We start from the raw sequence: 25,612 nt of genomic DNA, 5'->3' as shown, positions 1-25,612 counted from the left end.
TTTTGGATTAAGCTATGGTTTCCACTGCACTTCATTTCTGGAGAGAAATTCTCTGAACAGGATTCAGCGTCAGGTTTTAATCTGAAAACGAGTTTCTTTCCATTCTCTTGAGGCCCATACAATTAAACGGGGAGATGCAAATATTTCTGAAGGATTTCTGATGATCTCTGATAGGTTTTCTTTTTTCATTGAGTTTCATCTCCAAGCAATTATGAGCCCTGCAAATACTCTGAAAGATTTCCTAATATTGAAAGCTCAATGATTTCATCGAGTTTCAATATGTCATCTTCTCCCCCCCAAAAAGTGAGCATAGCAACAGCTTTGATCATGCGTCTGTTCCAAACAAAAGATATTTCTGAAAGGGTTTCCTTTGAATAGGGAAAGCTCAAACCTCTCATTGTTTGTTGAAGTTAGAATCTCTTATAAAAACTGTCAGAACTAGCACATGTTTCTCTGCATTAAGTTGATTCAAAACCATCAAAAGTTGTGAGTTTCCTGAGAAACTACTTCCTAACCGGGAAAAATCGTCAGGCATTCATGTTGGTTATTTGCTCATCATTCACAAAGTTTGTCTCATACCTCGAAGAACATGTTAATCAAGAAATATCAGCTCTAACTCATCCCTGTAGGAACAAAAATAAGAGTTGAGTGCATTGCAAAGGACATTCATCAAGGTTGATGATCTCACATTTGGCAGTTCTGCTTGATGACTGATCATGAATCAAGGTTGTTTCACATAACATTTCTTCTGGATGAATAAATGCTAACTCACTCTAGTCTTGTATAAAGAAAACGAACTAGAAAATGATGTTACCCAGGGGTTTGTTTGGATGGTCACCTCCTCATGTTCAGCCGTTAACACCTGTTTCGGAAGTCTCAGAGCCTCCTGAGTCACCATCTCCATACTTGGATGTTGGAAATGATGCAATTCCTATTGATGAAGACACGCCCATAGAAGAAAGTGATGAGATAGAATCTCCTCCTGCAGCTGTTCCATTCTTCAGATTGTTTGCATATGCAAATCCTTTTGATTGGTTTCTGATGATCATTGCTTCTATAGCAGCAGCGGCTCATGGGGCTGCGCTTCCCATCTATCTCTACTTCTTCGGACAGATTATCAATATGTTTGGGTCTGCAAATTCGGAACCTGATCTGTATAATGAATTCATGAAGGTGTGGATGCTCCTCATTGTATTGCTCCTTATCTATTGCTAGTGTAATTAGATTGCAGTGTTGTGCAAGTTTTGAATTAAACAAGATAGAGGTTCATGTCAAGCTGCCAAGTTTGCATATCCTTGATTTTCACCTTCGTTTCATGCTAAATATTATTGGATAGTCAAAAACTTGAGTCGTATAATGAATTCATGAAGGTGTTTATGCTCTTATGTTTCTTGTAGATATCAATATTCTGATAATCTATTTTCGCTCAGTGTAAATGGAATATAAATACACTGAAGCTGCCTGACTTGTATAAGGAATCCATGAATGTGTGTATGCTCATCTATTTTCTTCAGATTTCTAGATTCTGAAAATTTATGAATTGCCCAGTGAAATAGAATGCAAATGCTCCAAATCTTAGTTGTACAATAAATTTATGAAGGTGTTTATGTTCTTATATTTCCTTAAAATGTAGGATTTTCGACTTTTTTTCAATGGAATGAAATTCAAATGGTGTATAAGTTTCTAATTACAAGATAGATATGTAAGACAAATTGCCTACTTTGTGTCGCCATGAATTTAATCAAGTTCCATTGCTTTCATCATTTGCTGGTCGATTTAGAATAACAGTAATGTTGCATCATAATGCCATTTATATTCTGCATGATTTGCATTGTACTTAAATTGTGCTTTCCTTAGATTAAAGAAACATGCTGGCTCATTTGATTTGATAACCATTTGCAAGTGTGTAATTAGTTCGTAAATTAAATAGAAATTTGATGGAAACCATCTCTCTTGTAAGTCATTGGTACATCAGGGGTTCTTATCTCTCATAAACCCCTTGTTTATATTTATACCGAGGCTTACTTTTGATCAATTGGGTGAATTATTTGATTTTGACAATGAGTGTATGCTTTTGGTATCCCTGTAGTAATGCTTTGTGTTGCTAGCTTTAATTTTCCAAAATATTTTATGAATTTATATCGTATGGTTGGGATCCAAAAACTAAGTCAATCAATTTCCCACCTGCTGACGTGTGATGCCTGACTTCTGTGATCTTGCAGCATTGTCTTTCCATATTATATGTTGCTGGGAGTGCGCTAGTTGCAGGATGGATTGGTAAATACTTAAATTTGCATAGGAATAGATGCTCTATTTTCTTTATGATACTGATCATCACACGCTTGAATCCTTTATGTTAAACAGAGGTATCATGCTGGATCTACACTGGTGAAAGACAGACAGCACTCATACGTTCCAGTTATGTTCGAGTCCTTTTTAACCAGGATATGGGTTTTTTTGATACTTATGGAAATAATGGGGATATTGTCAGTCAGGTTCTGAGTGATGTTATCCTTATACAATTCACCTTGAGTGAGAAGGTAATTTTTTATTTTATCTTATGCAAAGAAAGTTTTGTTGTAGTCTGTTCATAACCTATTGGGTTGAGGACCGATAATAATATTTATGAATTCCGAAATTTGGTCAATAACATTTCAACACGCAAAGCAGGTGGGAAATTATATTCACAATATGGCAACATTTCTAGGGGGTCTTGTTATAGGCTTTGTTGGCAGTTGGCAAATTGCTCTTGTCACATTAGGCACTGGGCCATTCATTGTTGCTGCTGGTGGAATTTCAAACATCTTTCTACACAAACTCGCTGAAGACATTCAAGATGCATATGCTGAAGCAGCCACAATAGCAGAACAGGTATTTGAACATATACATGTATAAGATCTCAATTGTCTCGATTGACTGTATTCTGTTCTTAAGCCATGTATGATATGTGATGATGAAAACTCAGGCAATCGCTTACATTCGGACACTCTATGCTTTTGCAAATGAGACACTTGCGAAATACTCCTATGCTAATGCTCTTCAAGCTACACTGCGATATGGGGTGCAAATTAGTTTGGTACAAGGACTTGGTCTAGGTTTTACATATGGTCTTGCTATATGTTCCTGTGCCTTGCAGTTATGGTTTGGACGATATCTTGTGTCAAAAGGAGCTGTAAATGGTGGCGATGTAGTGACAGCATTATTCTCGATAATTCTAAGTGGCCTGTAAGAGATTCCCCTATTTCTAAATTATCATTTTGTCTTAAAAGCTTTGAAGAATAGGAGATCAGTTAATGAGCTATTTTTGATGTATGGTGGATTCCTTATGGATCTTCTAAGAATGTACTCTTATTATTGCAAGGGGCTTGAATCAGGCAGCAACAAATTTCTATGCATTTGAGCAAGGAAGAATTGCAGCCCACAGGCTCTTTGAAATGATCAGTAGGTCGTCTTATAATGACAATGAGGATGGAAAGACTCTGATTAATGTTCAAGGAAACCTTGAGTTTCGAAATGTCTATTTCAGTTATCCATCTCGCCCAGATATTCCTATATTAAGTGGCTTCTTTCTTAATATACCTGCTAGAAAGACAGTTGCTTTAGTTGGTCAACATGGTTCTGGCAAAAGCAGCGTCATTCCTCTTATACAGCGGTTTTATGATCCAACACTTGGTACTTCCCTTATTTTCTACTTTCTGTTTTGAGTTTATACTTCTGAGAAATTAATCTAACTAAAAATTCTCTTTATTTAGGTGAGGTTCTGTTGGATGGAGAAAATATCAAGAATCTGAAGATGGAATGGCTTCGAAGTCAAATTGGCCTAGTAAGCCAAGAGCCTGCTCTTTTTGCCTCCAGCATCAGAGAAAATATTCTGTATGGTCGATCTGCTAGTATGGATGAGATAGAAGAGGCAGCAAAAATTGCTCATGCACACGCATTTATCAGCTCCCTTCCAGAAGCTTATGATACTCAAGTAATATACATATCAAAACATTGTTAGTAGAGCCGTCTTTATCCATCTTTATGTGAAAAATAATAAACATGTTTTTGATTTGATTGCTCTTTAGGTTGGTGGGTCAGTCATTCGTTTGTCTGAGGATCAGAACCTGAAACTAGCAATAGCTAGGGCAGTTTTAAAAAATCCATGCATTTTATTATTAGATGAAGCTACGGGTGCTCTTGACATCGAGGCAGAGCGACTTGTACAAGAAGCATTGGATTTGTTAATGCTTGGTCGAACTACTATTGTGATTGCTCAGCGTCTTTCAGTAGTTCGGAGTGCAGATATAATTGCTGTCTTAGAGGAAGGTCAGCTAGTTGAACTTGGAACACATGAGGCTCTACTGGGTGCTAATGGCTTGTATACAAATCTTATTCGTCTTGAAGAAGCTGCAAAACCCCCAAAGCAGTAAGGAAACACATATGACCATGGTTAATTCTTAGAAAAATGTTGAAGCTCTTGTGCTTTGAATTTGGTCTTATGTTAGTACTTCATTGTAAAAGTATTTTGGTTAATTGGTAAATAGAAGTTGAATATGTTTACCTGGAAAGTTTGTAGTTTCTGTTGGGAAAAACTCTGAAATACCCTTAATGTTTTTCTTTATTTTCCCAAGTACACGACTTTCCCAATGGTTGACCAGAATACTTGGAAATACCAAAATTTTAGGGGCATTTAAGGAAATAAAGAAAAACACTGGAGTAGTTTGGAGGTTTTTCCTTCTCCTTTATGAACTTTGGAAGCGTACTAATGGAATAAATTTTTTACTGTATATTTTTTCCGCCATCCAGTGTATCAGTGAAGCCTGTAAGAGAACTTACAACTTCTCAGTCGCAGAAAGAGCAGATAGTTACTCCTTTATTCAGGGAAGCACCTATATCACCAGTTCATCAGCAATCACAGCCATCACAGCTTCTGAAGTCTCCTTCACTTCAGCGTCAACAAGGAGTTCATACTCTCCAGACATATGAATATGGCATTCAAGGTTCAGCAGAACTACTTAGTCCAAACAGTCCACCAATTGATCAGAAACAAGATAATGGTGTGCCTTTTGAGGGAAATGAGAAAGTTCCTAACTCAAACAAGTGGCATGATAGTTTTGAAATATGTTTGCCCCCTCTTCCCAAACTAGACATTAATGCAATACAAAGGCTTTCATCTGGTCACTCTGATCCAGAATCTCCTGTATCCCCATTGTTAACATCTGATCCGAAGAACGAAAGGTCTCACTCTAAAACATTTAGTAGAGTTGATGTCCAATATATGGAACTTGGTCCAGATACAAGATCAAATATGATAGAACCTATAGAGAAGATAAGCAATAAGCCACCATCTTTGTGGCGACTTGCAAAATTGAGCTCTCCGGAATGGCTTTATGCTATCCTTGGAAGCATGGGTGCTGCAGTGTTTGGATCGTTTAATCCTCTTCTAGCATTTGTCCTTGTTCAGGTTGTGCAGAATTATTATGAGTTGGAAAACGATGAGAAGCATGCTAAGTCAGAAGTAAACAAATGGTGTCTTGTAGTGGTTGGGATGGGTATGGTTACAGTTGTGGCCAATTTTCTTCAGCATTTTTACTTTGGCATTATGGGGGAGAAGATGACAGAACGAGTTCGAAGGATGATGTTTTCAGGTATCTATCTCTCTCATGACCAGACATTCATTCTCTAAGATTCACATGGATGTAATTGATCATTTTGGTCTTTTGAAGATGTTAATTTAACATTGCAGTTGCTTCCATTTCTTTTGAATTTTGCTGCAAATGCATGTGGAAGATAAATTTTATGTCTTGTTATTGCAGCCATCTTGAGGAACGAAGCGGGTTGGTTTGATAAGGAAGAGAATTGTACAGATTCTCTTAATATGCAGCTGGCAAATGATGCTACATTTGTTCGAGCAGCTTTTAGCAATCGTCTCTCTATCCTTATCCAGGACTTGACAGCCATGATTGTGACTTTTGTAGTGGGAATTACCTTAGAGTGGCGGGTTGCTCTAATAGCCTTGGCTACTGTTCCCTTTCTCACAATTTCTGCAGTGGCTCAGGTATGTGAGAAAAGATTCAAGTTGTTTGAGGTTGTACTATACCTCATAATAAATTCTTCTTCTTTTGCCCATCATGAGCATAAGTTTATATGCGATACAATGATTTATGCCATCTTTCTATGTAGTCATTATTAAGGTTGCCACCTTTTTGTAACATTTTTCCAATATACATTCTCCAATTTATTTGGAAAGAAAATCTAGTTCAACTTCTCCTGTTTCTAATAATTTGGAATGTATGCAGAAGCTATGGCTTGAAGGATTTGCTGGTGACATACAAGAGGTGCACAAGAAGTCTTGCACAGTACTGGAAAATGCAGTACGGAATATTTATACTGTAGTAGCATTTTCTGCAGAGAAAAAAGTCATGGAAGTCTACGATAGGCATTTATCAAATATATTGATGCACAGTTTTGTGAATGGACAAATTCGAGGCATTGCATTTGGGGTCTCTCAGTTTCTTCTTTTTGCTTGCAATGCATTTCTTCTATGGTATGCAGCTGGGGTTGTGAAGAGAGATGAAACTAGTCAAACGAGAGTTCTAAAGCAGTTCATCATATTTTCTTTTGCAACTTTTGCCTTAGTGGAACCTTTTGGCCTAGCCCCTTACATCCTAAAGAGACGAAAATCTCTGATATCTGTGTTTGGGTTTATCGATCGGAAACCTCAAATCGATTCAGACGATTCATCAGGACTAAGATTACCAAATGTCTATGGAACACTAGAGTTGAGAGATGTTGATTTTCGGTATCCTTCTCGACCAGAAGTTATGGTTTTAAGTGGTTTCAATTTGAAAGTGACTGGAGGACAAACTGTGGCCATTGTTGGAGCATCGGGATCTGGAAAGAGTACGGTTATTGCGTTAGTCGAAAGGTTCTATGATCCAGTGTGTGGGCAAGTTTTTCTTGATGGGAAAGATATAAAGACTCTAAACCTAAGATGGCTAAGGAATCACATGGGTCTTGTCCAACAAGAGCCAGTGTTATTCTCCACTTCTATTCGAGAGAATATCATATATGCAAGGCATAATGCCACTGAAGCTGAAATGAAGGAAGCGGCACGTATTGCAAATGCTCATCATTTTATAAGCAGTTTGCCTCATGGTTACGATACTCATGTAGGTATGAGAGGTGTGGAGTTAACATCAGGACAGAAGCAAAGGATTGCTATTGCAAGGGTTGTACTTAAGAATGCTCCAATATTGCTGCTTGATGAAGCAAGCTCTGCCATTGAATCGGAATCTAGCCGTGTAGTACAAGAAGCTCTTGAGACTTTGATTATGGGAAATAAGACAACAATATTAATTGCTCATCGTCTAGCAATGATGCGCCATGTGGACATGATAGTTGTGCTTAATGAAGGGCATATTGTTGAGGAAGGTAGCCATGATGCTTTGATTGCAAGGAATGGCCTCTACGCAAGGCTGATGCAGCCATTCTTTAAACCACCCCTAAGACAACCAAGAGTATCATAAAAATGAAGAATATGCAAATATGCTCGAATTAGGGTTTATTCTAAATACTAAGCAAACAAGCTGTACATGTCTCAGAAAATGCGGCAATACACATATGGGGCATTTCTCAACTTGCAGATTCTATTTATGTGTTTTAAAGCTTCTTTGCGGTTACAATGTAATTCTAAGTCAGATTCTCAACTTTCTGGTGAGAACTGATTAACAGAAGAGAGCTTTATGATGCTTTCATGAACTGCAAATGCAAATGCAAATGCCTGAAAGGCAAAGAATGAAGTTGAGGAATAAAGAATGATTATTGTCGACAAATGAAAGGTAGCTATGCTAACTAGAGATTCTGAAAAGTGGGTTGTAAAAGTATGTGTATATATGATGGTGTTATATGATAGGGCTCCATTGGCCCTCATTGTAGTATCACACTATTTACTAGTTCATTGACTACATACAAGAAGAGTTTATGAAGGCACTTTTGTTTGTCTTTGAGGGTCTCTCTTCTTACTTTTGGAGATGAGTTATTTTTGTAAACACATATATGGATCAACCATCATCTCCACTTGGAATTGAGTAGTGACACTTTGGAATTGCATCTCTCCTGGCAATTGTTTTGGGTGACAAGAAGCCGATTCTTATGCAAATTGTCAAATTTAATTGTCTTGTAAGATTCCATTAACTCTGTTGTCTTGACTCAAAACTCCTGATGATTCTTGACTTGATTACTTGCTATTTATGCACACATTGATGATGCAGATAATCCATTTATTTCTTGACTTTTTTAATACATGTGAAATTATGTTGAAATATCCATTATCAGTACTCTGTAAGTGGTCTACTCCTTGGACTTGGTCTTGAATGCTTTGTTGCACTCTTATAGCTAGGCTTTCTCCTCTAAAACGAGATGTTTACTTGATATGAGAGCTTAGTGTCAACTGATGCATGCATTGGATTCTTGGAGGATTACGTCAGAGCTATGCAAAGACTTGGAAGCTATTTCCTAAACTCATATTTTGACAACAAACCCTTGGGAATTATTTGGTATGTCCTAAATTCACACAGAACATTGTTGAAATATTCATACTTTGGTTTTGACGCAAGTTAAGACCAGAAATACATATAGCAGGAAAACTACTAATTAACTTTACACATTTGCATGTGTGGACATAAAAATTGTGCATGATTCATCCTTTCGTTTTAGTTGTTATCAACCCTACAACAATAGAAAATTATGCATCATTTTATCAATTTGTTTGACACTATTCTAAAATGAGGTATGCATTATGCTATGAAGCATGACATTATAGCATTCCCTTCCTGTATCCATTAAATGAATAAATGTGATGGTGTCATGGTAAAGTTTATGATTTAGAGTGCTTGGATTGTTTGTCCAAGTCAAAACAATGTAGTTAACCATAATTTATAGTATAAACATTCCATAATTGCACTAACAACAATAACACTTGGTTTCCTTGAATCAGAATCTAAAGTGTGGAACATGATCTCAATCTCCATATTGTAGGGTTAATGCATTATGTTTAGAGACCAAAATCATAAATAAATATGTATGCATGTGCATGAGGGGCAATTTAATAAAAAAATGAGTTTTTAACTTCTAATCAAGTGAAGATTATGCTCTCAATGGTTGATGTTGTTACATATCAATCAATTTCATAATAATGATGTGGTTATGGTGACAACCTTCTTCGAAATCATGTAAAATCAAAATATAAAGGGTAAATTGAACAATGCTTATGATATGCAAACCATTAGGTTAGATGGAGTCAAGGCAAAAGAGCAAGAGATCCAACTGTTTTTCACATCCTTGGTCTTGCATCATGAAAATCTACTTCCTCCATTGATACTAAGATTGAGATACCTACAAATATGTCTTACAAGATCAAACCACATATATAGCACATGGCCATTTTATGCCCTTGCTTTTGGTTACCATATCATGAACATTGAACTCAACAAAGTCATAACTTTTTTTTTGTATTTAATGTATCCATGTTTTAAGTTTGACACATCGATGAAAAAAAAGATTATTTTCACTTGTTTGTCACTTTATTATTATTACATGAGGGTTCCATTTTGAGATCCCAATAACTCCTCACATCAAGCCTTAGGCCCTTATCCTCTTTCTATTTAATTTTTAGGGCACATTAAACTAGAAGAAGTTTGAACTTTTTTTCATTAACGAGATTGGCAACAATCTATCGCGTTACCAACAGATGACCTTTCACAAATAGTGGCTTAGATCACATGATAAGTTGACACATATTAATTAGATATGAATGACAAGTTGACAACAATTGACAATGACAATAATGAATATTTAACGTAGGTCAAGACTCCACATAGAAAACCAACTCAAATTCATGTATGAAGTTGTCATGCAATGGAAGAAGCCTAATGAGGATTGAGCAGTATTGCCAAGTGACTTGAAACCTCATCTAAAAGAAACAAACGAACAACTTGATTCATGGTAGGCCTATCTATGAACCTATTCGAATGCGGTATAAGTTCTCAGCCATGCTTGTTACACATCACCCGCCCATTGAGGAACGAACAAAGAACAAAGAACAAAGAACAACTAATAAAGAATAAAGAATAAAGAATAAAGAATAAAGAATAAAGAATAACAAACAACAAACAACAAACAAAGATCAAAAGAACAAATGAAAATGATTAACTTGCATAAAAAAGCATGGACTAGAACAAAGCCACTGACAACTAGGTCCATCAGACCGGGTCATTCCAAGGGTTCATATAGAGCATAACGAGAGCAATGAGGTCCATCAGAAGGCAAAGAGCAAGTGGGTGGTGTATAGAGGTCCATCAATGTATGAAGCATCCAAAGGGCGACATTTGGGACCATACATACATACATACATACATACATACATACATACATACATACATACATACATACACACATATGCACACGTGCATACATACATGATACATACATACACACATGCACACACACACACACACATACATATGCACACGTGCATACATACACACACACACATAGATACATACATACACACATGCATGCATGCATACATACATACATACATACATACATACATACATACATACATACATACATACACATAGACATGCATACATACATACATACATACATACATACACACACACATACATGTATGTATGTATGTATGTAATGTATGATGGGGGCATTCCAGCCCACATCACATGCCACTGATTATGTGGAAGTTGAGAGGAAGGAGGATGGTCTTGACCAATCGTTGCCTTGCCTGTTTCATTAGTTTTTCTCCCTTATTTGGGGGAGGATAAATGCGAAAGCAGAGGGATGTTTCTACTCCTTCCATTCTCCTGCACCTGCACCTGCACCTGCACCTGCATGCTGTGTGGCGCGTGCGAGAGATTAGAGCTTCGAATGTGGTGTTAAGCCTTTCAAGGTTTGCTGGCTGCAAGAGATGGGGCAAAGATCTGTGTCTTCCGATGAGAATAACGATGACCAGACCATTCCCCTTCTCTTGCATCAATCTTCCGAAACAGAGTTCTATGAAGACTGCCCTGGTTGTCTTCTTCGCCTCCGGAAAGCTACTTCCAAAGGTCCACCAAGGAAGGAGCTTTCTTTTGTTGCATTCCTCGTCCTTTGCAACGGTACGAGGATTTCTTATTTGCATGTGTGTGTGTGTTTTTGTGAATTGATGAATGATGATTATTATCTTTTCGTGAGGTCTGCATGACCAATGAGACCTCCAAAATGAATGAACCAATATGAGAGAGAAAGAAATATATATCATCATCTATCAGAGCCCAAGATCGACCTATAAGACAAAATCATGATTGTAAATATGGGTGAATTCATTTTATGGATACTAAAACAAAAGTAAAAGCTCTAGGTTACCCAAAGCTGCATGCTCATGATCTTAATACATTTGGTGGAATGATTTTGGAGTAATTGGTTGTCTTCTTCAGATGAGTGGTGGTGTGAGGCAGTGTTAAAGTACAGTAATTACATCTTGGTTTCCTTGAGAGGCTGAGACACTTTTGAGGTAATATAAGTGTCAATTCCCTTTGCTCTTGATGCTCGGGCAAGCCTTAGCTTGAGTGATATGGGTCAGACTTCTCCATTATTTGTGGAATGGTGGCGAACTCCGTGAAGAGTGTGGGATGGCATACTTCTCTTTGTCGTGCTTGTGAGTTGGACACTTGCACAAAGTATTGCTTGCTCTTGGACTCTCCTGTACATAACGTGCAAAAATATGTGAGCTCTAGTTATGCAAAGTGCATCTCTTACCTTCGATGTCTAGTTTGGGGGAGGAAACTATGTGTTGGCGTATTGCTTTGTGAGCACTATGGGGGGGATCCTTCCTGTTTTGGTGGACAATTTGCCAAGTATTGATAGCCCCAACAAGACAAAGCCGGACATGAAACACTCCACCAGACAAATTTGGGTTCCCCAAACACAAACCTTCCACGCTACAATGCCTAGATAACAGTGTCGTGATGTGGTGCAGCCAAAGGTAGAACTCAGGTGAAAGGGAGGAGAAGGAAGGAGTAAAAGCATGATTAATTTATTTTCTTGATTATTCTTTTGAACAACCTTTTAATTTTGAAGCCTAATTGTATGTCATTTTAGGAGAAATCCTTAAAATTTTGAATTTAGAAAAATTTTAAATATGAAAATTTGAAAATTGAAAATCTGAATTTTGACCTGACTTGAAAACCGAAACCAAACTGTGAAACCACAGTTTTAATGGTTTGAAAATGTCTAAAACCATTTGGTTTGAGCTTAGATTTTTTTTCACGGTTGGGTTTGAATGGTTTTATGGTTTGGTTTGGTTTAAATTTCAACTTTTTTGAAGGTTTGGGTTTGACACTCTCAAACTAAACTGAGCCAAACCAAACCGTTGCTGATTGCGATATCTATGACAAAATTATGAATTGTGATCACTCTATTCATGTCCAAGTGTGAATGCGGAGGCTTGGAGTGCATATGGGTGCACCCTACTTGAAGGCGGAGTTGGTCATGTTGTTCCTTGAAATGTGCTTGGTGACGTTGTTGTTCTAACATGGCCTTTTAATGTGACATGGTTAGGGTTTAGGAAGAAATAGCAATCTGATGTGCTAGAAAAAAAGAAATATCGATGTCTAGTAGAGGCCAAAACAAGCCAATGAGACAAGGAATGACTACAAGTATGGGTGAATTCATGTTGTCTATACTGAAACAAAAATAACGCTCTAGGGTTCCTAAAGATTCATGATCATGGTCATGATCTTAGTGCATTCAGTAGAATGGAATGCATAAGTAACGTGTATGGTTTGACTGGTGGTGAAGGACATGGTATCCAAGGTTGGATGGTGCGGTGGAGCAAGCCTATGAAGAACCTTAACAAATGCATCTGGGTGTCCTCAGGTGATGATGATGATGTGTTGGAGAGAGTGTCGACCACTTATCGGACAAAAACCGGGGCAGGCAAATATCCAGACTTTTGAGAGACAATAGGCTCCAAAAATCCAAAAAGATCTATGAGATACAAATGGCCTATGGTATGATACGAATGTTGGATAGAAGCAAAACAAAGTGCAAACCTAAAGCTCACAGCTAAGTGGTGCTCTACATACTAAAGGGAACCATAATACATGAAGAGTGCAGCGCCAGATTTCTCTGCCATCCAGTACTCTACCAAGGTTTCTCTAATTGCGTCAATATCTTTCTAAGTAGTCCATGTCTCCCATGATATGATGGAATTTGTAAATTTTCTTCATAAAGAGATCTTTATTGAAAGAGTTGTAGAGATCTCTTTGAAAGATTTATAGAGATCTCTGGCCATGATAAACCATGAGTCTACACAGGAATCAAAGCCTATCATTGAATCTCATAGTATGCTGTGCTATGGGTATAGTGATCCTATGTGTTTATCTCCTTTAGCACATTTATTTTGGGGTATACCCAATCTCTATCTTTAGCTAATGTGTTGAAGTATGTGGCTGTCTAATAACACACCTAGGCCCATGATGCAAGTGGGCATCATCAAATAAAACCATCATCTGTACTGATGAGAAGACGACTCCTGTGGAAATCCATTATTGTCCAGAGCTTATGTGAGGGCATATCCATGGCCTTCTGACATCCAGCTGGATATGATCCTGAATGATTACCCGAGTACTCTCAGAGAAAGTCATGGTGAGGAGGGTGCATCGGAAGAGTACTACGAAGGTTGCAGTCTGTCTATATTGAAAGTTAGAATCCATGCAACTTAAAACTAAGATGTCATTTAAGGATAAGGTTAAGTATCCACCTAAATAGTAAGCTGTCATGAAGATTTAAGAGCCAATGTCGCAATTTTGTCTCAAGGAGCCCCCATGTGCTCTGAATGTAGGACACTGATATGGCATGAGCCACTACTGCTCTTGAAGGTGCATCCATATATCAACGCTAAAAAGCTCATGTTGATAGTGGCAATGAGGACTTAGCCCTGTTTTTCTTAGAGATCTTGGATATAAGAGGCCTCTCCATCTATATTCATTGATAGTATATGTGATGAAATAATTTGCAATAGGAAGAAAGAAAGAGATCTCTTATATGTGCTTGTAACATACCTGAAAAGTTGGCACAATTTTCTTTGCATAGTGAGGATTTAATGCGTATTTGAAATTTACTTTTTCTAATACTTGCTTATTTTGTATCTTTTGCAGCATTACCTATTGCTTCACTATTTCCATTTATCTACTTCATGGTATTTTTTTCTCCTTTATTTTTGGTCATCTTTAGCAAAAAAAATGTGCATAAATTTGATAAAAACCTTGCACAATATATTTGCAGGTTCGAGATTTTGGTGTTGCAGATTCAGATACGAAGATTGGTTCATATGCTGGCTATATAGGTGAAAAGATATGTTTGAATAAATTTGTTTACAGGAAAAAAACTGTTGAAATTCAGAAGATGAGAAGAGATTACAAGTCATATACTTTGTAGGTTTTCCATGGAATACAAAAATTGATGCGTCTATGCTTGATTATACAAAATCACGAGAAATAAGTTTCATAACAGAGGGATCTTAATAGTCTGTTTAGATGAATATGATTGCACATATTATAAATATTTTTAGTAGAACTTTACCTAACTTGGTGCCAGACTTCGTCATGGTTGAATATGCTCATGACTATTAGGAGAAATGGTAGAAACTCATTATTGTGTTTCATGTATTTGGCATTCCTTTTTGCTATTCGTGGACATCTATGATATGAGGATGGATAACATAGAATTTACACTCATTGAGATGACTTATCTAGTGGTGTAGATTGGGATAAAAAGCAAGTTGTGGTTGTAGGAGTTCACTGTTAAATGTACTTTTGTTCTTGATAAATGGTATGAAGGCTGTTTATGCACTTGACCACATATGCTAAGTTATAGTGAACCATTGGCAAGATATCTCGAATGTGGTTGCACATTAATGCATGTTGAAATGTGTAACTAGAGACTTTTGATGTTGCGTTGGTAGAACTTTTGAAGCTTATAGTGAGACCAAAATGAAGAAATTATAATGAGAGAATGTGATATAAATGAAGGTCCTTGGAAAATACAAAATTGCTTGTAAGTATAAATTTTGCTCTTGAAATGTATCTTAAGGCAGATTGGCAACGGCGACAGTTTTGGTTCCAAAGAGAAGATTACTGCGAATGTGTTGAAGGCTAAGAAAGTCAAGAATAAAGGTCAACATTGAGGGTTCAATTATCACAACAGTCAGAGGAAGAAGAAATTTGAATGGATAAAAATAGAAGGCAATTTTTTAAAAAGTCAAAAAGTAGAAAAAACACAAGTCGTGGATAAGAAGATTCAGATAGAGGAAAACACTCATAACTTTGTCATCTAACATCCAAATTGAGAAGAAAAAGATTCATTAAAAAGCTAACGATGAGACCTTTTTAATAATATCTTGTATCCCATAATTAAAGCTACAAGGAAGAAATAGTGATGGAAAAAGAAGGTCTGTGTCAAAGGAGGATAACTAGATCTATATTTAGGAGATATTTTAAAAATCTTGAAGGCCTCACAGTATCCATTAGAAAACAAGGATAGCTGACCAAGAACACAACCAAAAATTTAGAAATAGGAAGGGATTCTTAGAGATTTGGTAAGAGAAATAAGAAGGATTAAAGTTTGAAACAAGTGTGAGACAAAGAAAGATATAATAGAAGAAAGGAGATGAAGGAAGGACCTTTATGAGTTTGGGTGATTGAAAATCAAGTAGTTCTTTGGCATCTGGTTGTGTCTACAATATAAGAGTTTTATTGTTTTGGTAATAATAAATTGTAGAGTTCTTTTCTCTTTTTTATTATCACTCTTCATCAAAATTATAAAGAGTAATAAAGAAAAGAAAAGAGAGAGAAGAGAAGGAGAAAAGAATACTTCAATTTATTATTATGATGAGAATAGAAACTCTTTATATCATAAATACAACCACACATTGAAGCACTGCTTAAATTTTAATCACACTAAGTCATAACAGTCTTTCATTCTTCCACCTCTTTCTTCTATTATGTTTCTTCTTACTTTTTCTAAACTTCAATCCTTCTTTTTTTTCTCTTCTCAATCTCTTAGAATCTGCTCCTACTTTAGGTTTTTGGTTGCGGTCTTGATAGACTATCCTTTTTTTTCTAATGGATATACTTGAGTCTATATAAGGGCTTCATGATTTTTAAAATATATCTTATAAAAATAGACCTAATTATCCTCTTTTGATATTGACCTACTTTTTGAATCACCGTTTTTTATTTGTAGCTCTAATTTTGGCACACAAGATATTCTTAGAAAGCCGTTAACTTTTTAGTAAATATTTTTTATCTTAATTTGGATATTGGATGAAGAAGTTATGAACGTTTTCCTTAAATTTGAATCTTCTTATACATGACTTTCGTTTTTTCTACTTTTTGACTTTTTGGAATGATGCCTTTATGTTTTATACATTCAAGTAAAACCCTAATTCTTTGATTGTGGTGGTACTTGAATCCCCAGTATTGACCTTTATACTTGAGTGTCCTAACGTCCAACAAATATGCAGCAATCTTTTCTTTGGAACAAAAACTGACTTTACATGCACTTAAGTAAATATTGGTTTACTTAGATTTTGAATTTCCTGATTGAGAAGTGAGGATTACTGATGAGTCCTTACATTTTTCAAATGTAGGCCATAGATATGTCGGCTCTTGTGTGCCTCCATCTTATCATGCCTCCCTATTGATATATAGATACCCCTTCTATAATGTTAACCAATACAGTTGAATCAGTGGAATTAATTGACTATCAAATTTGTGGTTGTTATTTATAGGATCCGCCATGATGCTTGGTCGTTTCATGACTTCAGCATTATGGGGTATGGTAGCAGATAGATATGGACGCAAGCCTGTCATGCTTATTGGTACCGCATCAATGTAAATGGCAAATCTGATTGACAATAAATATGTATGAAAACATGTTCACCTTTGTGATTGATATTTTCATGAGCAAGTCTCCATTTCTAATGGCAGAGTCGTTTTCAACACACTATTTGGTTTCAGTAGCAACTTTTGGGTTGCAGTAATATCACGCTTTCTTCTTGGTATTTGCAATGGAATACTTGGGACAGTAAGGGTATGTAGTGAGATCATGATGTTAATTTCAACATTTATCCACATCTCAATATTTAAATTTTTTATTGTCTAATAGCTCTGATTCTCATATCAATTAGAATATATGAGAATCTATGAGCTTGTATGGCGTCTCTGATTGGAGTGACTGAATGAGTAACTAGTAGAGTTTTACAGGCATATGCATCAGAATTGTGTAGCAAGGAGCATCAAGCATTGGGTATATCGACGGTGGCTCTCACAACCATTTCGTCTTATTTTTTCTTTTCTTTGTCTTTTATGGCGACAGTTTTTGAATTGTCAGTTTTATGTAGGTTGGTACAATGTGGGGAGTTGGGTTGATAATTGGACCAGCTATTGGAGGATACTTGGCTCAGGTTCATTTTGGTTTCCTTGAAAATCTCTCATGAATATGTGCTAAATGTGCAATATCAAGCCTGAACTCAATCTTGTGCGTTTAAACTTTTGGACTACCCCAATCCTAAACGTGGCCATGGGTCACCTGTACCCCTTAACCTCATCCATTGATAGTTCCTTGACTAGAATGAAATGTAGCATTCCCATTCATTGAACCAGTGCAAGAGATCACTTATCCAATGTAACCTCCAAAAAATCTGGCATATCTGGCCTCGCAGAAATAAATGTATGAAAATGTTTTGTACTGAAGATCAAGACCAGGAAGGGAAAATGCAGCCATTTGACCATCATCATCAACAAATGAATTAATATAAACCAACTTATAAGCAATTGGCATCACATGTCCATAATCTTGATTGTGGATTTTACTTTCGCATTGGTGGTAGTCCTAAGTAGAATCTGACGTGCTATAATTGAGGATGCCTAACACATTGAACTGATGTTTGGTTACATTCGAAATATGGAATGACTCCTTTCTTATCCCTAAATTGGAAAATCTGATTAAACTAGATATAATATGTTGGAATTCCTTGTTTTTGCAGCCTGCTCAGAAATATCCTATTCTATTTCCAAGTGGTTCATTATTTAGCAGGTGACTATTTTCAGTAAGAGAAAGGAGTTGAAGTTTAATGACAAACCATGTGATTCTGTTTCTGGTTATGAGATTGAATATGTGCTTTGATTGCAGGTTTCCTTATGCTTTGCCTTGTATATGCATATCTGTGTTTGCATTAGCAGGGCTTTTTCTGAGCTTTCACATTCCAGTAAGTAATGCCAGATCGAATATATATTGTGAAAATTTGATGAAATATGTTAACAAAAAACATGCATCTTTTCTCAAATGTGTTAAATAGTATTGCATGCTATTTACAAACATGTGTTGGTAGTTGGTTGTATTCCAGTCTATGCGGAGAGCTTGCCATTATAATGGTGCTAAGTATGTTTACTATCCCCACATGTTTAAGAGCCTAATGAAATACATCTTATGCATGAATATTACTGCTGTTGTATTGCATTGATGGGATTTTAATGAGAACTAAAATTAAATTAAAATGCTTTTCCTTATGCTTTACCATCCTGCGAACCGAATAGATATTCTTGGGTATGGAAAGAACCCTGAATGTTACTATAGCTACAATACGTTCTACATGTCTTCATCATTGTTCATTCATTTCAATTTCTGCTTCAATGTCTTCAGTTGTAACTCCTGATTATATTGCTTACAGGAAACCTTACATAATCACCCAAGACATGTAATAGTTCTTGATGAGAAGATAGTTGATAGGAAAAGCAGTGATGTTGAAAATGGTAAAGAATTGGAAGACTTTGATGGTTCAAAACTTGCTACAGAAAAGGCTAAAAGACCACTTTGGAGAAATCGGGAGATGATAGCTGCAGTATGTGTTTACTGTCTTTGGGCACTACACTCCATGGCATATTCAGAGGTGAAAATTCTAAACTCATCTTACAATTATGGATTCCCTTCATGATAGAAGTCTGGTATCATGGCTTAGAAAATAGTTTGAATGTGCAGATCTTTTCTTTGTGGTCTGTTAGCCCAAAGATTTATGGTGGTCTAGGATTTACTACTTCTGAAGTTGGTGATGTTCTTGCTGTAACTGGTATGAGACATGAATATGGAAACTGGAAATGCCACCTTCCTCATGTAGTATATAAGAAATCTTCCTGTATATATGATGTTTCTTCTTGCCTTCTCTAGGTGCGTGTCTTCTAATGTTCCGGCTTTTCCTCTTTCCACGGCTCGTCAAAATCTTTGGTGCAATTCAAGTAGTTCGTTTTCCAGCAGTAAGAATAGTGCAGTAGTATATCCACTGTATCTCCACTATCCTTCTTTTGTTGCTTGCTGTAGTGGTGGAATGATGTTCCTGCTAATGTAATTTTGTGGTGCCTTATGATATTTCAGTTCTTGTCAGTATGTCTTATTGCTATATACCCACTGATTGCAAGGCTTAATGGGATCACACTTTGGGCTGTGATCCTTCTTACAGCTGCTGTGAAAAATATACTTTCTGTAAGCTCTCTCACTCTAATTTAATTTAGTCACTTTGCTAGCATTTCTGGAATATCCACATGGATGTAACTTTTGGTTTCCTAGGTCGGTTTGGACGTTTGAAGACATTACTATAACATTTCATTCTCTGTAGTATATTTGTAAAAATGCTTTAATCCCGTAGATCGTTGTGGGTTTAGTAGCATTAATACTTTATTTGGAAGACCATTTCTTGTAGCATGGCTTTGATAGTCCTGTTTGGTACTAGCATAGTTCTTTCATTTGCATAATCGTACATTTTTTGTGTTTTGTGAACTCAAGTATGGATTTGAGATGTTACATAACAATTTATGACTAACATTTTCAGGTCTCAAAGCCCACTTTGGCCTTCATAAAGACATTAACATAGTTTTTCTTTTTTTGTTTCCCTATCTCCAAGTACATTGTTCTTATGCTAAAAAGCAAGGTTCCAGTTGTATCACATAAATATAAATGTACGACCCTCATTCCTATATAGCTTGGACTGTCCACATCTAAACATGACCAAATTGGGAAGGAATAGAGTGATCCATACTGATATCATCAAATTGGATAGTGAAAGAACATGGATGAACCCCATGGCATCTCTTGCTTGAAGATGGCTCTATAGGACACTCTTTTTACTTACGTCGCAGGATGCATTCTTCATCAGGAACTTTTATATGGATACACATCCATCTCATACACGCCATTAGAAATTGATGGGGCAACTCAAGACCTCTTAAAATTAGTTAGAATTTGAGATACCCCACGATACAAAGTAATGGAATACAAAGATCAATCGTGATTCATACTGTTCTTGCTAAAACTAAAGCAATATGGAGAGTTGCTGAACGACAACAGTACAACCGAAAGAATCATACCTTGGTTTATATATATATATATATCCTTCTTTCTAGATGCACTTGGTGTTCCCATAGAAATGCAACTTAGAATCTATGCACTGTATCAATCTGTGTCAGGAAAAGAGCGATCTCCCAATGGGGTGTAGGATTCTGTGTCTAGCACTATCGGAGAAAAACAAAGATCTCCACTGTTTTATATAGATGAGGTATCACATTACATAAAGATGTTAGTATATGCTGACGACATTGTGTTGATCTGACTCTTTGGAGGTGCGACAAAGACATCTAAAGGCCGTGCAATTATTTTCTGTGGAGAAAAGGTTCATTGGTAACCTAGATAAAACTAAAGTGATGATGTTTATGCATTGGTAACAAGATCAGAACCAGAATTCTTCTTGGGAGAGGAAAAGGTGGCATACACACAATCTTGCCCATACCTAGGAGTAACATTTAGAGGGCCTTACTTTTCCTTACAGGAGGCATCCTGTGCTCGACTTTCTAGTGGATATGCAGGCCTTAGTGCTCTTGCAAGACAATGTGCACAAATATCAAGAGCCATGAACTAAATTGTGGCTATTTGATACCTGTCACATTTACTATTCTCTACTGAATAGAAACCTAGGGACCAAGTCTGCCCAAGTCAAATAATTTGAAAGATTTGGAGAGACCTTTAGTCTTGATGATTACCCACATGATAAGGAGAAAAGCAGTGGTGCCCCCATTATAAAATTCTGCAAAGATGGGACCGGCCCCAATAGTCATCGAGGCAGTAAATCTTATCAATGACTGGTAACCAATGACTTTGGGAGCTCCCTATATGAAGATACTCAAATTTGGCACTTGTGTCATCAAAACAACTTGCTAAATGTAGAGATAATCATTGTTCATATACTGATACGTAATACTGGTTTGAGTCACATGACATAAGCATAAATGCACTACCTCCGTTCCGATATAGCTTGGATTCTCCCTATCTAAACTTGACCGAAGTGTAAAAGAATAGAGTGATCCACACTGATATTTTCAAATTGGCTAACGTAATAACATGGATTAACCCCACAACAACTCTTGTAAGGAAGATGGCCTAATATGAGGCACACATGAAAGGATAGAATCATTATCAGGGCCTCTTATAGGGACATACATTTATCCATGTGCAGTGCAGTGTAATAGGGCAGCTGTGGACCTGGTCACATCAGATAGAGGTTGAGGTAAGCAGATATACATGCACAGTCCTGTAAGAAAAAATCTGCCAATTGTGACATTAGGTAGTGGAATTTGAAGAGTACTAAGTTTGCCATTGTACCATTTTAATGAAATAAGAGGGAGATAGCATGAAATAAGGTAATGGAATATGAGGACCAATGGTGGCGGCATGTAAGGTATACAGGAAAGTGGCTTTTAATTATTCACTCCTGCATTGATGTGTGCATTAGCAGTTTGGGCACCAGGACTAATATGATCATCTAGATACAGATAAACAGCAGGTTCTAATGCTTTCTTATACAGCCAGAATGTTTAAGTGGAATCATATATATAGACTTTGCATCATTGGGAGATCTTAAAGATCTGCACAATGAACCCATAGAGCATTGGGGAGAGAATGACGTACATGAGCATTGAGATCATTTTCAGAGAGTTTTTCACATGTCGCTCCCTATATACTGCATGCTCCAATGACCACAGTTTGCATGGATATCGAGATAGCAGTTATTACATTATTATCTACTATCCCACATGTTATTTTGTTAGAAAACCACACATATCACCAAGATTCTTGTGGTATTAACAGACATTTAGAATTTCTTAGCGCAAAATATCTCTCTAACTACAAGTGAATCAATGTCTAACATAGTATGTGGTTATTAATCACTAACTTCCATGATTGTTGAGATTATTGTTTGTATGTAACAAATAGAACATGAATTTGGACTTGGATTAACTCATTTTCAAGTGACATCAGTTTATTTGTTGTTAATGTCCACAGACTTGCGTTGTGACTGGAACATTTATGCTGATTAATAATTCGGTGGTATGTAGCAAATTTTACTATTTGGCATTTGTGTTTATGCATCACAATGAAGGTGTATATAATGAGATTGGATAAAAATCATGGGGTCAGGATCATTCCTGTCAAATTAATGCTCTAATATATGAAAATGGATAGAAAAGAAATCCCCCAAATTTGGCAGTGGATAGAAAATTATTACAATATGATACGCTAGAACTTAAACATGATTATATAACAGCATGATTAATAACATTCATATCACATTTCTTTTTTGGCATTACAGGATAGTTCAAAGCGAGGAGTTGCGAATGGCATTTCGACAAGCTTGATGTCACTATTCAAAGCTATCGCTCCAGCAACTGCCGGAATGATGTATGTTAAATAATAATAATAATAAGGATCATTTTCAGCTAAATTCTCATTTACATTTTTCATGTCTGGAAATTCTGGTTTACAGATTTTCTTGGGCCCAAGGACGGATGGGCGCATCTTTTCTTCCTGGTAGATATGCTTACAAAACATGTTTAATTTCTTTAAAGTAAATAAATAATTATATAAACAGATGAATAAGAAATAAAATTCTGAATAAATAAGAAAGAAATAAAGAAATGACTGAACAAATAACTAATCAAAGTAGCGTTTCTTTGTTGTAGTGATAAATAAATGACTGTCTTTGTTGTAGTAATAAATAAATAAATGAGTAAATGTAGTTTGACATGTAGTCAAAACTAAATAAATAAATGAGTGCATGTAGTGCTTGTTTACTAATCTAACATTTGCAGATTATGTGCTTGACTGTAGGCATGTGGATGGTGTTCTCTATTTTGAGTTTCTTGGCCTTGATCACCGTTGTGGCTACTGTAGAACCATTACTACCAAATTATCTTAATGAACCCCTGACCGAAGATTGATTGGCCCTTCATTGCCTAATGAATCATCACAAATACATAATAACTTGTTCCATGATTAGAGATTCTTCGTGGGATAATTTGTGTTGATGGATCTTCCTATATGATGTTTAAGTGTAGATTCTTTACAATCTCATTTTTGAGAATTCACTTGGTCAAAAAGCTGGTGACACAATTATAATTTGTTTGCTTATGGCCAATCAACTTGAGGCTTGATTGTATATAAAGATTAATATAAGCTAATAATGTAAATACATTAACTCCATGGAATCATATGACAATTGAAGATAGTCCACATCCATATGATTGTCTGCTTGTTTGATGTTCACATATCTCTTCATGCATAATATAGCACAATCACATGCATTGGGGGTAGAAAATAAAAAAAAGTTGAAAGAATGGTGAGGTAACAAATTACAATAGCAAAAAGACCAATACCCTTGGGAAAATACCATCCTAGGAGATCAAGAAATGTTATCTCTTTGTTCAAATTAAGCATTTGTGAAACATATATTTTTAAATATGTTTCACTGATAGGAAAATCCATACATGGTACTTTCACGTTTGTTATTAGCAATACTCGGTGGATGCAAATGACTTAAAGCTTTAAATTGTTTGATCTTATTTATTTGATTGCATGTTTTTGCATGTTACCAAATCATTTATGCCCTTTTTTTTAGTGATCACAATGAGTGTGATCGATCTATTTTAAGGTAACCACTTGATACGATAAAAGAATTTGCTTTTTGACCTGAGGAGATCTTGAGCACAAACATTCCTAGTAATCCAAAGCACAAATGTGATGAAAGTGTATAGTGATTTCATTGTGATCTTGCTACTTTAAATGGTTTTAGAAGTCGGGCAACAATTTGGTCAGAACAAAACATTACCATTAGAGGTAAAGAATTTAGCTCTCTTGCTCTTCAATTCATGTTTTTCTTTGAGCACATGCTTGTTATATTGAATGTGGATGTTTGTCTTTCAAATCAGATTTATCTTATTGTATTTTTTCCTCATGATCTCCTCTCTTTATTGCATATTATGAGACTCCCATATTTTTTTCATGCTTTAATACCAAAAACCGATTTCCTATTAAATGCAAGTGGTAACTGATTAGTTATTAAAAAAATGCAAGTGATAAGTGTAATGTCATTCAATAAAACTTTTCGGATAAAGTCCACATCATACATCGTATGCCTTACGTTGTAACTTATTAGAATAATAAGATATATTTACCTTACGTTGAATGATGATGAATTTACATAGCTTTGGTTGACTGCCTCACATACTTTATATCGAATGATGATGAGCATAGATAGCTTAGGTTGAATGACAATGAGCTTATATACCTTTTGAGCGACCACGAGATGATGGAAGCAATAGACAAACATGGTGCCTAACCAACTTTGTCTATTGGCCAACTCTAGCCTTAACCTTTGAGTAACTTCAAATATACATTCTAGCTTGCGAATTATTCCTTTCTAGTTACATCCTAAGTTTGTTGGCCTTGCGTTCTATAGATTTAAGAGTTTGCAAAGTAGATTATAGTATTTACACTTCCATTTTTTGGTAGTTTCAAAATGACCTCCATCACTATGAAAACCTACTTCCCATTCTTCATTCTAAACATATTAAGAACAAAAGTGTGTGTGGATACACCTCTACCGACATATAAAACTCATTAGCAAACCCTTGAACCCAGAATTGCCCATACCTCATGAATTTTCTTTATGTTTTTGGCAACTCAAACATGGTAATTGGTTCATGAAAACTTCTTCTTGAGGTATCCATTAAAAAAAACAAAACTTGACACCCATTTGCAACTCTTGCCATTATTCTTACATTGTATCTATCAAAGAACCCATTCTAGAAGATCATTATTTACTTACGTTTTGTTTTGACATAGAGAACCACCTACACTCAGACATGAATAAGCTAACAAAGAGGAGTGTATATATCAGCTTCTACCAAGATCTTGGTGGCTACTTCAACCCTTGCATAAGTCTCCGCCATATCATGACCTTTCATTATGATTGATGACATTTCTACTTTCAGATAACCATTTGGATACACTTGCCAAATTTAAACTCTAATCAGATAGGACCCTAAGTTGTTATGATTGTGCAATTAAAATGAATGATTTCAGAACCCTTGGGCCCTTCTTTTGCAAATATCATTTGGTCATCTGTCTTGCATCGTGTCAAATCTTCTTTGATTGAATTGGGTAGCTCAAAGCCTAATCTTAATCT

The 25,612-nt window shown here is 36.1% G+C and overlaps 2 protein-coding genes across 3 annotated transcripts; both read left to right on the top strand.

Moving 5' to 3' along the window:
* Positions 1-295: 295 nt before the first annotated feature.
* On the top strand, positions 296-8,221 carry LOC147868005 (ABC transporter B family member 20-like). Of its 2 annotated transcripts, none has more exons than XM_087315932.1 (11): positions 296-1,173; positions 2,223-2,277; positions 2,365-2,540; positions 2,671-2,871; positions 2,966-3,225; positions 3,362-3,672; positions 3,753-3,973; positions 4,068-4,408; positions 4,789-5,630; positions 5,799-6,040; positions 6,282-8,221. In XM_087315932.1, the coding sequence occupies exons 1-11, from the start codon at positions 805-807 to the stop codon at positions 7,509-7,511; spliced, it is 4,248 nt and encodes a 1,415-aa protein (XP_087172058.1). In that variant the 5' UTR covers positions 296-804; the 3' UTR covers positions 7,512-8,221. The 2 variants fall into 2 exon arrangements, with proteins under 2 accessions (XP_087172058.1, XP_087172060.1); XM_087315934.1 differs by lacking the exon at positions 296-1,173 and adding an exon at positions 1,350-1,370.
* A 2,657-nt stretch (positions 8,222-10,878) lies between these two features.
* Positions 10,879-23,615, top strand: LOC147868004 (protein ZINC INDUCED FACILITATOR-LIKE 1-like). Its single transcript, XM_087315931.1, has 17 exons — positions 10,879-11,159; positions 14,202-14,242; positions 14,329-14,389; positions 16,835-16,937; positions 17,034-17,136; positions 17,310-17,363; positions 17,447-17,509; positions 18,092-18,141; positions 18,238-18,313; positions 18,776-18,994; positions 19,084-19,171; positions 19,270-19,355; positions 19,474-19,581; positions 22,432-22,476; positions 22,739-22,827; positions 22,913-22,956; positions 23,257-23,615. Exons 1-17 carry the CDS (start codon positions 10,970-10,972, stop codon positions 23,364-23,366), a joined length of 1,530 nt encoding a protein of 509 aa, XP_087172057.1. The 5' UTR covers positions 10,879-10,969; the 3' UTR covers positions 23,367-23,615.
* The last annotated feature ends 1,997 nt before the right edge of the window (positions 23,616-25,612 follow it).

This window comes from Azolla caroliniana, unplaced genomic scaffold, assembly GCF_043228905.1.
Source record: "Azolla caroliniana isolate FFs.n. ecotype wild unplaced genomic scaffold, voAzoCaro1.0.p SCAF_2, whole genome shotgun sequence".
Lineage (NCBI taxonomy): Eukaryota > Viridiplantae > Streptophyta > Polypodiopsida > Salviniales > Salviniaceae > Azolla > Azolla caroliniana.
The sequence above is the reverse complement of the archived record's forward strand: the minus strand, read 5'-3'. Positions and strand labels throughout refer to the sequence as shown.